The following is a 12922-nucleotide window of genomic DNA, read 5'->3' as shown; positions in this document are numbered from 1 at the left end:
GCACCACCATGTCCAGCTAATTTTTTGTATTTTTAGTAGAGACAAGGTTTCACCATGCTGGCCAGGCTGGTCTCAAACACTTGACCTCGTGATCCGCCCACTTCAGCCTCCCAAAGTGCTGGGGTTACAGGCGTGAGCCACCACGCCTGGCCAACAATCTCTACTTTCTTTTATTTGTTTTATGTATTCATATTCTATAAGATTTCTTGGGCACAATGTTCCACTACTTTACCAACAACAACAAAAAAATGATGAAAGAGAAGCTTCAAAGTCCTGATTAAGCTGACCTGCCTCTCACACTTTACGCATGAGAAAACTAACATTAGGCCTGTTCAGAGTATCACACCCAGGTAGTATCAAACAAGGTTAAAGCTGTGGCCATCTGATTTCTCAGTTCAATATTTTTCCTATCATAACATGCTTTAAAGATCATCCAGTACCAAAAACTATCTTACATAGTAATCATATAGTAAAAACTTTAAAAATAAATAAAAACTTAACTGGAGCCAGTTAACACACTCTAGGGAGGCCCAGGTGGGAGAACTGCTTGAGGCCAAGAGTCTGAGATCAGTCTGGGCAACACAGAGATACACCATCTCTACAAAATAACTTTAAAAAAATGAGCTGGGGCTGGACATGGTGGCTCACGCCTGTAATTCCAGAACTCTGGGTGGCCAAGGCAGGTGGATCACTTGAGGTCAAGAGTTTGAGACCAGCCTGGTCAACATGATAAAACCCCATCTCTACTAAAAATACAAAAATTAGCTGGGCCTGGTGGCAGGCACCTGTAATCCCCGCCACTCTGGAGGCTGAGGTGGGAGAATCACTTGAACCCAGGAGGCGGAGGTTGCAGTGAGCCGAGATTGTGCCACTGCACTGGAGCCTGGGTGACAGAGTGAGACTTTGTCTCAAAAAAAAAAAAAAAAAAAAAAAAAAAAAAAAAGAGCTGGGTGTGGAGGCATGCACCTACAATCCCAGCTACCAGGGAGGCTGAGGCAGGAGGATTGCTTGAGCCCAGGAATTTGAGGCTGCGGTGAGCTCTAATTGTATCACTGCACTCCGGCCTAGGCAACGAGCGTGACCCTGTCTCTAAAATAGATACATACATAATAAAAAATAAAAACTAGGCCGGGCGCGGAGGCTCAAGCCTGTAATCCCAGCACTTTGGGAGGCCGAGACGGGCGGATCACGAGGTCAGGAGATCAAGACCATCCTGGCTAACCCGGTGAAACCCCGTCTCTAGTAAAAAATACAAAAAAATAGCCGGGCGAGGTGGCGAGCGTCTGTAGTCCCAGCTACTCCGGTGGCTGAGGCAGGAGAATGGCGTAAACCCAGGAGGCGGAGCTTGCAGTGAGCCGAGATCCGGCCACTGCACTCCAGCCTGGGCGACAGAGCGAGACTCCGTCTCAAAAAAAAATAAAAATAAAAAAAATAAAATATATAAAAACTTAGGCTGGATGTGGTAGCTTACACCTAAAATCCCAGCACTTTGGGAGGCCGAGGCGGGCGGATCACTTGAGGTCAGGAGTTTAAGACCAGCCTGACCAACATGACGAAACCTGTCTCTACAAAAAAATACAAAAATTAACTGGGCATGGCGGTGCACGCTATGGTCCCAACTACTTGGGAGGCTGGGGTGAGAGGATCTCCTGAGCCTGGGAGACTGAGGCTGCTGTGAGCCAAGTTCGCATCACTGCACTCCAGCCTGGGTGACAGAGCAACACCCTGTCTCAAAAAGATAAAAATAAGCAATAAATAAATAAATAAAAACTGAATTGGATATGTCAGAAATATTTCGAATTCCGTATAATAAACTACACTCAACTAATGTTTAAATAAGCAAGCCTTTTAGAAAGATATAACTAGCCTTATATATCCTATTTTTACTTAACATTAAATAAATAACTTCATTTCCAAAATAAAACCATAAAGCAGAACTGTATACCATTATAATGTTCCATTCACTGAAGTAAAAGGAAAAAAATCATTTGTTAATAAGGCATTAGATGTTAAGTCTAAAAATGTATACAGCTGTGCAATATCTTCTAAAAATGTATGTTTATCCTGAAATAACAACTGTCAGGAAATAAACACTGTAAAATTATCCTGATATTATTTTTTTTGGTTGGAGAAGAGAATGAATAAATATGTAAATTTATACACATAATAGTATGCATTTATGTGCCTAATCAAATGACACAATTGGGCCTCTGGAGAGACTCTGTAAGTCACAAAAGAGTATTTAAGTTTCAAATCATATTCTCACAGTCATATAGAAAGTTAAAATTATTAAATTATAAAATTAGAAATTATTAATTATAAAATATAAAAATGGTAAAAAGTGAATTCATTAATAGATTCATGAATTGTTATCTTTATATTTATAAACTCAGATAGTAGTAGTCCAAGTTTTATGACTGTAATCTCAAGATTCCTCCTATTAGTTTTGTAAAAGTACATGCAGAAAAACTATGATCCTGGTATGTCATTTTATTCCTCCTTTAGAACAAACTTAATTATAAAAATAGTAGAGAAAAATAAAAGCATGGGCAACATGGTAAAACCTCATCTCTACAAACAATACAAAAAACTAGCCAGGCATTGTGGCATGTGCCTGTGGTCCCAGCTACTTGGGAGGCTGAGAGGTAAAAGGACTGCTTGAGCCTGGGAGGTCAGGCTACAGTGAGCTGTGAGTGCACCACTGCACACCAGGCTGGGCAACAGAGCAAGACCCTGTCTCAAAAAAAAAAAAAAAAAAGAATTCAGTATCATCTTGAAAATAGACTTGATGAATTTTACCATCCATCTTCCTATTAAAATCAGAAAATTATACCATTTGGAGTTAAATTTTATACCTCGTTTTTTAGCCTCAGCCACCATCTCATCATATTCTTGTCGGTGACGTAAAGCTTCTTCCACAGATTTGGCAGGAAGATTTCTGGAAAAAAAAAGGACTTAAGTCAAGACAATTTTAAAAGATTAACTTTAAACTTATTAACTTCTTTCTTTTTACACCCAGATACAAAGAATTTCTAAACTAACCTCATTTCATACATTAAGGAAGTAAAAGGCTGAAAAGAACTATGCATTTTAGAACAGAATCAGAATCCAGGTTGTTAATATGTGGTGTGTGTTTGTGAATGTGCGTATTTCTATGACATGTGTATATAAGTTCGTATATATTTAAACATTTCAGATTAAAAAAAATAGATATGGGGTCTCACTATGTTGCTCAGGCTGGTCTCAAACTCCTGGGTTGAAGTGACCCTCCTGACTTAGCCTCCCAAAGTGGTGGGATACAGGTGTGAGCCACTGAGCCCAGTCCATTTCAGATTGCAGTCAATATTTTTAGGTTATTTGTTAAACCCACTTAGTAGACTTTTCTTTAGCCAACTTTTTTCAGATATAATTTTCATATAATAAAATGAATAAACATATTTTAAGAGTAGTTTGATGAGTCTTGACAAATGCATATACCTGTGCAGCTAACTAATCAATCAACATATAGAACATTCCCATCATTCCACTAAGTTTCCTTGTGGTAGCCCAATACTTATCCTCCTCACAAAATTACTTCTTTGATTTCTACCACTATAGATTAATTTGTTTCTTCTTCAAGAATTTTATAGACTCTTGTGTCTGTTTTTTTTTGTTGTTGTTGTTCTGTTTTTAATTTACATTGAAGGACTAATGTCTGGCTTCTTTTGCTCAGCACAGTTTTGAAAATCATTCATGTTGTTGTATTCCTTTTCATTGCTGAGTAGTATTCCATTTATCCATGTGGGAGGACACTTGGATTGTTTCCAGATTGGGGCTATAATTAATAAAACTACTATAAATATTAACATCAAGTTTTTGTGTAGACATTTGCTTTCATTTCCCTTAGTTAAACAAAAGTCTTGGGTTATATAGTAAATGTGGATATACCTTTACAACAAACTGTCAAACTGCTTTCCACTAATTAGAGTTTTAAGGCAACATTTTAACTAAAAACTGGATAATCCATCATTTGCATACACAGTAGTCCTCCCTCATCCTTGGGAGTTATGTTCCAAGACCTCCAGCGGATGCCTGAAACCTCATACAGTAACAAACCCTATATATACCAGGTTTTTTCCTATACATACATAACTATGATAAAGTTTAATTTAATTGAGATTAAGTTAGCCCAGCACAACATGTTGCCATCAATTGGAGCACATTTTTGTTCAGATCTTCCACCCACAAATTTAACGCCTTTTCAATCATAACTAAACACCATGCACTATGGCAGTAACTTTTGCAATTTAAGGTGCGATAGTAACACTAGCATAAATTTCTTTTTCATTCTTCACAATTTGATGGATAGAAGATTGATTCTTACCATAGATCTTAGCAACTTCAGCATATTTATTTTTTCTTATTAATTTGAGAACTTTCACCTCTTTGCTTAAAGGAGGAACTTTACAGCTTCTCTCTGGCACATCTGAATTGTCAGCACCACTACTCTTAAGCCTTGGGGGCATTATTAAATAAAACAAGGGTTCTTTGAACACAAGCACTGTGGTGTCACCAACAGTCAATCTGACAACCAAGAAGGTTACTAAGTGAACTACCAGGTGGGTAGTGTATATAGCTCAGATAAACTGAACTCATGTCCCTGGCAGGATGCAGCAGGACAGTGTGAGATTTCATCACACTACTCAGAATGGCACGCAATTTAAAAATTAAAAGTTATTTCTGGAATTTTCCACTTAATGTTTTCAAACCACAGTTGACTACAGGTAACCGAAATTGCCTTAAGCAAAACCGCTGATAAGGGGTAACTACTACACCGTATTTTGGTTTATCAAATCAATGGCTTCACAGAGTCAGTGATTTAGATATAAAAAATACAAAAAGAAATATACTGCTATATTGCCACTTATCCAAACATAATTACAATAATGTCCAGTTTTAGGAGTCAGTTTTTGCTTTTCGACAGGCTAGTGTGGAAAAAGGTATGTGACAAATTTTCAAATTATAAATTCTTCCTCCTCTTCTCAAATTAGTCAATTGATCAGGTAAGTTGTAGGAGGGAGGAATAAAAGTTAAGACTTCTGCTTCAGGCTATAATGGAATAAAAGAAACCAGGTCTACCCTTTCCCCTTAAATAATTAGAAAATAGACAAAATACATTAAACTATAGTTTCCAGACAACAGACACTGGGCAGCACAAGACAGTGATCTTTTGGAGAAAAGAAATAAGCAAGGTAACCCTACAAGTACGTGACATTTCCAGGTCTCAGCGGTCCATCAATCCTCCTAACATGAGGAGACAGTTTAGAGTTGGAGAGTCCAAGACAGCTAAAAGCTACAAATCAGAAAACCAGAAAAGAAGGGAGCTGCAGAAGAGTCCTCTCAAGGTTTCGGCTGAGTACTGATCTGTGCATGTGTGTGATTAAACTACGGCCAGAGAAAGAATCACCAGAAAAAAAAAAAAAGGACATTCTTAAAGTTCACACAAGACCAGCGAGAGTGGAAAGACCTCCTGACAGATAAGAGTACTAAGTACAGTCCTTAGAAGAATAATGCCTCAGTAGTGAGGACAAATTATTCCTAAATTAAAAGCTATTCTGGAACCACTCTAACAAAGATTAGGTCAAAAGGATCAAACCATTTCCAAAAAACTGCAAATCAGACTAAAGCCAAAAAGTATCCAAAAGAACACACAAAAAAGTCCAGCATCCACCTATATGTAAACCACAATGTCTGACATTCAATAAAAAGAGATGTGAAGCAGAAAAACATAATGCATAATGAGAAGAAAAATTAATCAACAGTCACAATATAAAAATGTCACAGATAATAGGATTATAACACAAGGATGATAAAATAGCTGTTATAAATACACTACAGGTATACCTTACTATATTGTGATTTGCTTTACTACATTTTGCAAATATTGCATTTTTTACAAATTGAAGGTTTGTAGCAACCCTAATGTCAAGCAAGTCTATTGGTGCCATTTTTCTAACAATGTGCTCATTGTGTGTCTCTGTCTCACATTATAGTAATTCTTGTAATATTCCTTTTTTTTTTTTTTCTTTAGAGACAGAGTTTCACTCTTGTCACCTAGGCTGGAGTGCAAAGGCGTGATCTTGGCTCACTGTTACCTCTGCCTCCCGGCTGGTTTCAAGCAATTCTCCTGCCTCAGCCTCTTGAGTAACTGGGGTTACAGGTGCCCACCACCACGCCTGGCTACATTTTTTGGTAATTTTAGTAGAGATGGAGTTTCACCATGTTGGTCAGGCTGGTCTCAAACTCCTGACCTCAGGTAATCTGCCTGCCCCGGCCTCCCAAAGTTCTGGGATTACAGGGGTGAGCCACCACGCCCAGCCAATTCTTGCAATATTTCAAACTATTTCATTATCATTGTATCTGTTATGGTGATCTGTGGTGATTTTTGTTGTTACTATTCTAATTGTTTTGGGGCACCACACACAGTGCTAACATAAGATGGCAAATTTGTGTGCCAAGGCAAACATGTGTGTCTTACTGCTCCACAGACTGACCATTCCCATCTCTCTCCATCTCTTCAGGCATCCCTATTTCTTGGGATACAACAACATTGAAATTAGGCCAATTAATAACTCTACAATGACATCTAAGTGTTCAGGTGAAAAGAAGAGTCCCATATCTCTCAATTTAAAATCAAAAGCCAGAAATAAATAGGTAAGCTTAATGAGGAAGGCATGCCAAAAGCCAAGATAGGGGGGTGAAGAAAGATGGCAGAACAGAAGCCTGCACCAATTGTACACTCTGCAGGAACACCTAATTTTAACTATCTGCATACAAGTAAGCACCTTCATTAGAACCAAAAATCAAGCGAGCAATCACAGTACCTAGTTTTAACTTCATATCGCCCAAGAGGCATTGAAGAGGGTAGGAAAGACAGTCTTAAATTGCCAACACGACCCCTCCCCCAACCCCCGGCAGTGGCTTCTTCGCTAGGAGACAGAACCCACGCACTCAGGGGAGGAACAACACAGTGACTGAGGAATTTTGCATTGAACTTAATGCTGCCCTATCACATGGAAAGCAAAATCATGCTGAACTCAGTCAGCACCTACCCACAGAGGGACCATTTAGAACAGCACTAGCCCAGAGGGGAAGCGCCCATCCCAGAAGCTGAAACTTGAGTTTCAGCAAGCCTTGCAATCGCAGGTTAAAGTGCTCTGGGATCCTAAGTGAACTTGAAAGACAGTCCAGGACACAAGGACTGCAATTCTTAGGCAAGTCCTGATGCTATGCTGGACTTAAGAGCCAGTGGACTAGGGTAGTGCATGACACACTGAAACACCAGACAGGACAGCTGGGGGAGTGTTTATGCCACTCCTCTCTCAATCCCAGTGAAGCTTGCAGCAACAAAAGTAACTCCTTTCTTCCGTTTGAGGAGAAGAGAAAGAAGGGTAAAGAGAACGTTGTCTTGCATCTTAGATACCCGTTCAGCCACAGTAAGATACGGCACCAGGCAGTAGTGAGGACCCCATCTCAGGTCCTAGCTCCTGGACGACATTTCTAGAGACACCCTAGAATAGAAGTGAACCTGCTGCCCTGAAGGGAAGAATCCAGTCCTGGCAGGATTCATCACATGCTGACTAAAGACCCCTTGGAGGCCGGGCTGGTAGCTCACACCTGTAATCCCAGCACTTTGGGAGGTCGAGGTGGGCAAATCACTGGAGGTCAGGAGTTCGAGACCAGCCTGACCAACACGGTAAAACCCCATCTCTACCAAAAACATAAAAAATTAGCCAGGTGTGGTGGCATGTGCTTGTAATCCCAGCTACTCGGGAGGCTGAGGCAGGAGAATTGCTTGAACCCAGGAGGCGGAGGTTGCAGTGAGCCAAGATCGCACCACTGTACTCCAGTCTGGACTATAGTGCAAGACTGTATCTCAAAAAAAAAAAAAAAAAAAAAAGGCCCCTTGGGCCCTGAATAACAAACAGCAATACCCAGTGGTGCAATCTCAGCTCACTGTAGCCTCCGCCTCCCATGTTGAAGTGATTCTCCTGCCTCAGTCTCCTCAGTAGGTGAGATTACAGGTACGTGCCACCTTACCCGGCTAATTTTTGTATTGTTTTTAGTAGGGACAGGGTTTCACCATGTTGGCCAGGCTGGTCTGGAACTCCTGACCTCAAGTGATTCACCCGCCTCAGCCTTCCAAAGTGCTGGGATTACAGGCGTGAGTCACTGTACCCAGCCTACTATTAAGTAGAAATATTAAACAATGACCCAATAAAAAAATAATACCTACAACAGCTTTTCAAGACATAGGCAATAAAATAAGACATAAAGACAAACAACAAGTTGGCCATTATGGTGGTTCCCGCCTATAATCCCAGCACTTTGGGAGGCCATGGCAGAATTGCTCATGCCCAGGAGTTCAAGATCAGCCTGGGCAACATAGCAAGACTTCATCTTTACTTAAAAAAAAAAAGAAAGAAAAAAAAAAAAAACAGCCGGGTGTGGTGGCATGCACCTGTAGTCCTAGCTACTTGGGAGTCTGAGGTGGGTGGATCAACTGGTCCTGAGAGGCCACAGTGAGCGATGACTGCACCACTGCACTCCAGCCGGGGCAACAGAGCAAGACCTTGTCTAAAAAAAAAAAAAAAAAGAGAAACAACAGAAGTTAAAAAAGAAACAACAAAAGTTAAAAAAAAAAAAAAGTGAAACAAAGCAGGAGGATGAGGTTGAAGTGCAAAGTTTGTATTAGTTTTCTTTTTGCTAGTTTGTTTGTTTGCTTAAGAAATCAATGTTAAGTTGTCATCAGTTCAAAATAATGGGTTATAAGATAGTATTTGCAAGCCACATGGTAACCTCAAATAAAAAAAATTCGACAAATAACACAAAATAAAAAGCAAGAAATTAAATCATACCAGAAAAAAAAAATCACTTTCACTAAAAGAAAGACTGGAAGGAAGGAAAGAAGGATGAGAAGACCACATAACAACCAGAAAACAAATAACAAAATGGCAAGAGTAAGTTCTTACTTACCAATAACATTGAATGTAAATGGACTAAACTTTCCAATCAAAAGAGATAGAGTAACTGAATAGATTTAAAAAATTAAAAAAGACCCAATGATATGATGCCTCCAAGAAATACACTTCACCTATAAAGACATATACAGACTGAAAAGAAAGGGAGAGTAAAAGATATTCCATGACAATGGACACCAAAAAGGAGAAAGAGTAGCTATACTTATGTCAGACAAAATAGATTTCAAGACAAAAACTATAAAAAGAGACAAAGAAGGTCATTATATAATGATAAAGGGGTCAATTCAGCAAGAGGATATAACAATTGTAAATCTATATGCACCCAACACTGGAGCACCCATGTATATAAACCAAATATTATTACAGCTAAAGAGAGAGATGCACCTCAATACGATAATAGTCAGAGACTTCAACACACCACTCTCAGCACTGGACATATCTTCTAGATGGAAAATCAACAAAGAAACATTGAACTTAATTTGCTCTATAGAACAAACAGACCTAATAGATATTAACAAGATACTTCATCCAATGGCTGAATATGCATTCTTCTCCTCAGCACATGGATCATTTTCAAGGATAGACCATATGTTACTTCCTTAGTTAAAGACAAACCAAGTCTTAAAACATTCAAAAAAATGAGATAATATCAAGCATCTTCTCCAATCACAATGGAATAAAATTAGAAATCAGTAACAAGAGGAATTTTGTAAGCTATACAAACACATGGAAATCAAACAATATCCTCCTGAATGACCAGTGGGTCATTGAAGGAATTAAGAAGAAAATTTAAAAATATTTTGAAACAGTCCTATTTCAGGCGGCCGGGAAGATGGCGGACATTCAGACTGAGCATGCCTACCAAAAGCAGCCGACCATCTTTCAAAACAAGAAGAGGGTCCTGCTGGGAGAAACTGGCAAGGAGAAGCTCCTGCGGTACTACAAGAACCTCGGTCTGGGCTTCAAGACACCCAAGAGGCTATTGAGGGCACTCACATTGACAAGAAATGCCCCTTCACTGGTAATGTCTCCATTCGAGGGCGGATCCTCTCTGGTGTGGTGACCAAGATGAAGATGCAGAGGACCATTGTCATCCACCGAGACTACCTCCACTACATCCGCAAGTACAACCGCTTCGAGAAGCGCCACAAGAACATGTCTGTGCACCTGTCCCCCTGCTTCAGGGACGTCCAGATTGGTGACATCGTCACAGGGGTGAGTGTCGGCCCCTGAGCAAGACAGTGCGCTTCAACGTGCTAAAGGTCACCAAGGCTGCCGGCACCAAGAAGCCGTTCCAGAAGTTCTGAGGCTGGACATCGGCCCCCTCCCCACAATGAAATAAAGTTATTTTCTCATTCCCCCAAAAAAAAAAAAAATTTTTTTTGAAACAAATGTTAATGGAAATAAAACATAGCAAAACCTATGAGATACAGCAAAAGCAACACTGAAAGGGAAATTTATAGCTATAAGTGCCTACATCAAAAAAGAAGAAAAACTTCAAACAAACAAGCTAACAATGCATCTTAAGGAACTAGAAAAGCTAGAGCAAACCAAATCCAAAATTAGTAAAAGAAAAGAAACCCAAAAATTAGCAGAGCATGGTGGCACATGCCTGTAGTCCCAGCTACTCAGGAGGCTGAGGTGCGAAGATGGCCTGAGCCTGGGAGGCCAAGGCTTCGGTGAGTCATGTTCATGCCAATGTACTCTAGCCTGGGTGACAAAGTGAGACCATGTCTCAACAACAACAACAAAAAAAAAGAAGAAAAAAAAAGAAAAAGAGCACAAGTAAATGAGATTGAAACAGAAAACAATACAAAAGAACATCACAAAAAGTTGGTTTTTTGAAAAGAACTTTTCAAAAACGAAGAATTTTTTTTGTTTTTTTTTAGTTTTTAAGTAATTAGAAAACTAATTACAAACTTTAAAATTTTGTTTAAAATTGAAACCTTTAGCCAGACTAAGAAAAAAAGAAGACTCAAATAAGTAAAATCAGAGATGAAAAAGGAGACATTATAACTGATACCACACAAATTCAAAGGATTGTTTGTGGTTACTATGAGCAACTCTGTGCCAATAAATTGGAAAATCCAGAGAAAATGGATAAATTCCTAGACACATACAACCTACCAAGATTGAATCATGAAGAAATACAAAACCTGAACAGACCAATATCAAGTTACAATGGAACAAAACATTTTAATTATGGAGTTGTAATTAAAAGTCTCCCAGTAAAGAAAAGCCCAAGACCTGATGACTTCACTGCTGAATTCTACCAAATATTTAAAGAAGAATTGAACTGACAACAATGCTACTCAAATTACTCTGAAAAATAGAGGAGGGAATTCTTATGAACTCATTCTATGAGGCCAGTATTACCTTGATACCCAAACAAGACAAAGACACACCAAAAAAAAAAAAAAGGAAAACTACGGGCCAATATTCCTGACAAATATGGATGCAAAAATCCTCAACAAAATACTAGCAAACTGAATTCAACAATACATTGAAAAGATAATTCATCATGACCAAGTGAGACTTATCCCTGGAATGTAAGTATATTTCAATATATGCAAATCAATCAATGTGATACATCATATCAATAGAAAGAAAGACAAAAACCATATAATTTCAACTGATGCTGAAAAAACATTTGATAAAATTCAACATCCCTTCATGATAAAAGCCCTCGAAAAACTGGGGACAGAAGGAACATACCTCAAAATAATAAAAGCCATATACAACAGACCCACAGTATCATATTTAATAGGAAAAAACTGAAAGCCTTTCTTCTAAAATCTGGAACAAAACAAGTCTGCAGATTTTCACCACCATTATTCAACATAGTACTGCAAGTCCTACCTAGAGCAATCAGACAAGAGAAGGAAATAAAGGGTATCCAAATTGTCAAGGAAGAAATCAAATTATCCTTGTTTGCAGATGAGATAATCTTATATTTGGAAAGTCCAAAGACTTACCAAAAAACTATTAAAAATTATAAACAAATTCAGTAAAGTTGCAGGATAAAAAATCGAGACAAAAATCAGTAATATTTCTATATGCAACACTGAACAATCTGAAAAATAAGAAAGTAATCCCATTTATAATAGCCACAAATAAAATTAAATACCTAGGAATTAACCAAATAAGTAAAAGGTCTTCTTTTACTTAAAACAATAACAACTGTAAAACACTGATAAAAAAAATTGAAGAGGACACCAAAAAATGGAAAAATATTCCATGTTCATGGATTAGAAGAATCAACATTGTTAAAATGTCCATACTACCCTAAGCAATCTACAGATTCAATGCAAACCCTATCAAAACACCAATGACATTCTTCACAGAAATAGAAAAAACAATCCTAAAATTTGTATGCAACCAAAAAAGACTGAAAATAGCCAAAGCTATTTTGAGCAAAAAGAACAAAACTGGCCAGGTACAGTGGCTCACGCCTGTAATCCCAGCACTTTGGGAGGCCAAGGCAGGCAGATCACCTGAGGTTGGGAGTTCGAGACCATCCTGACCAACATGGAGAAACCCGGTCTCTCCTAAAGATACAAAATTAGCTAGGTGTGGTGGCCTGTAATCCCAGCTGCTTGGGAGGCTGAGGCAGGAGAATCGCTTGAACCTAGGAGGCGGAGGTTGCAGTGAGCCGGAGATCGCGCCATTGCACTACAGCCTACAAGAGGGAAACTCCATCTCAAAAAAAAAAGAACAAAACTGAATAAATCCCATTATCTGACTTCAAATTATACTTACAGAGCTACAGTAACCAAAACAGCATGGTACTGGCATAAAAACAGAAACATAAACCAATGGACAGAACAGAGAACCCAGAAACAAATCCAGACATCTACTGATAATCTGTCATTTTTGACAAAGGTGCCAAGAACATACATTTG

General features: G+C 38.8%; 1 protein-coding gene and 1 pseudogene across 6 annotated transcripts in view; one reads left to right on the top strand and one right to left on the bottom strand.

Moving 5' to 3' along the window:
* The window catches only part of TBC1D12 (TBC1 domain family member 12), a 146574-nt gene that overhangs the window by 43252 nt on the left and 90400 nt on the right, over positions 1-12922 (bottom strand). For all 5 annotated transcript variants that reach the window (XM_050802784.1, XM_050802785.1, XM_050802786.1 and 2 more), the window contains one exon: positions 2856-2938. In XM_050802784.1, coding sequence (XP_050658741.1) covers positions 2856-2938 — 83 coding nt within the window. The remainder of the gene's footprint in view (positions 1-2855; positions 2939-12922) is intronic.
* LOC126962052 (40S ribosomal protein S11-like) lies at positions 9815-10385 on the top strand (annotated as a pseudogene). Its single transcript, XR_007728570.1, has one exon. The product of XR_007728570.1 is annotated as a 40S ribosomal protein S11-like (transcript).

The sequence above is a fragment of the Macaca thibetana genome, chromosome 9 (genome assembly GCF_024542745.1).
Source record: "Macaca thibetana thibetana isolate TM-01 chromosome 9, ASM2454274v1, whole genome shotgun sequence".
NCBI lineage: Eukaryota > Metazoa > Chordata > Mammalia > Primates > Cercopithecidae > Macaca > Macaca thibetana.
Note: the sequence above shows the minus strand (reverse complement) of the source record. Positions and strands in the feature narration are given on the sequence as shown.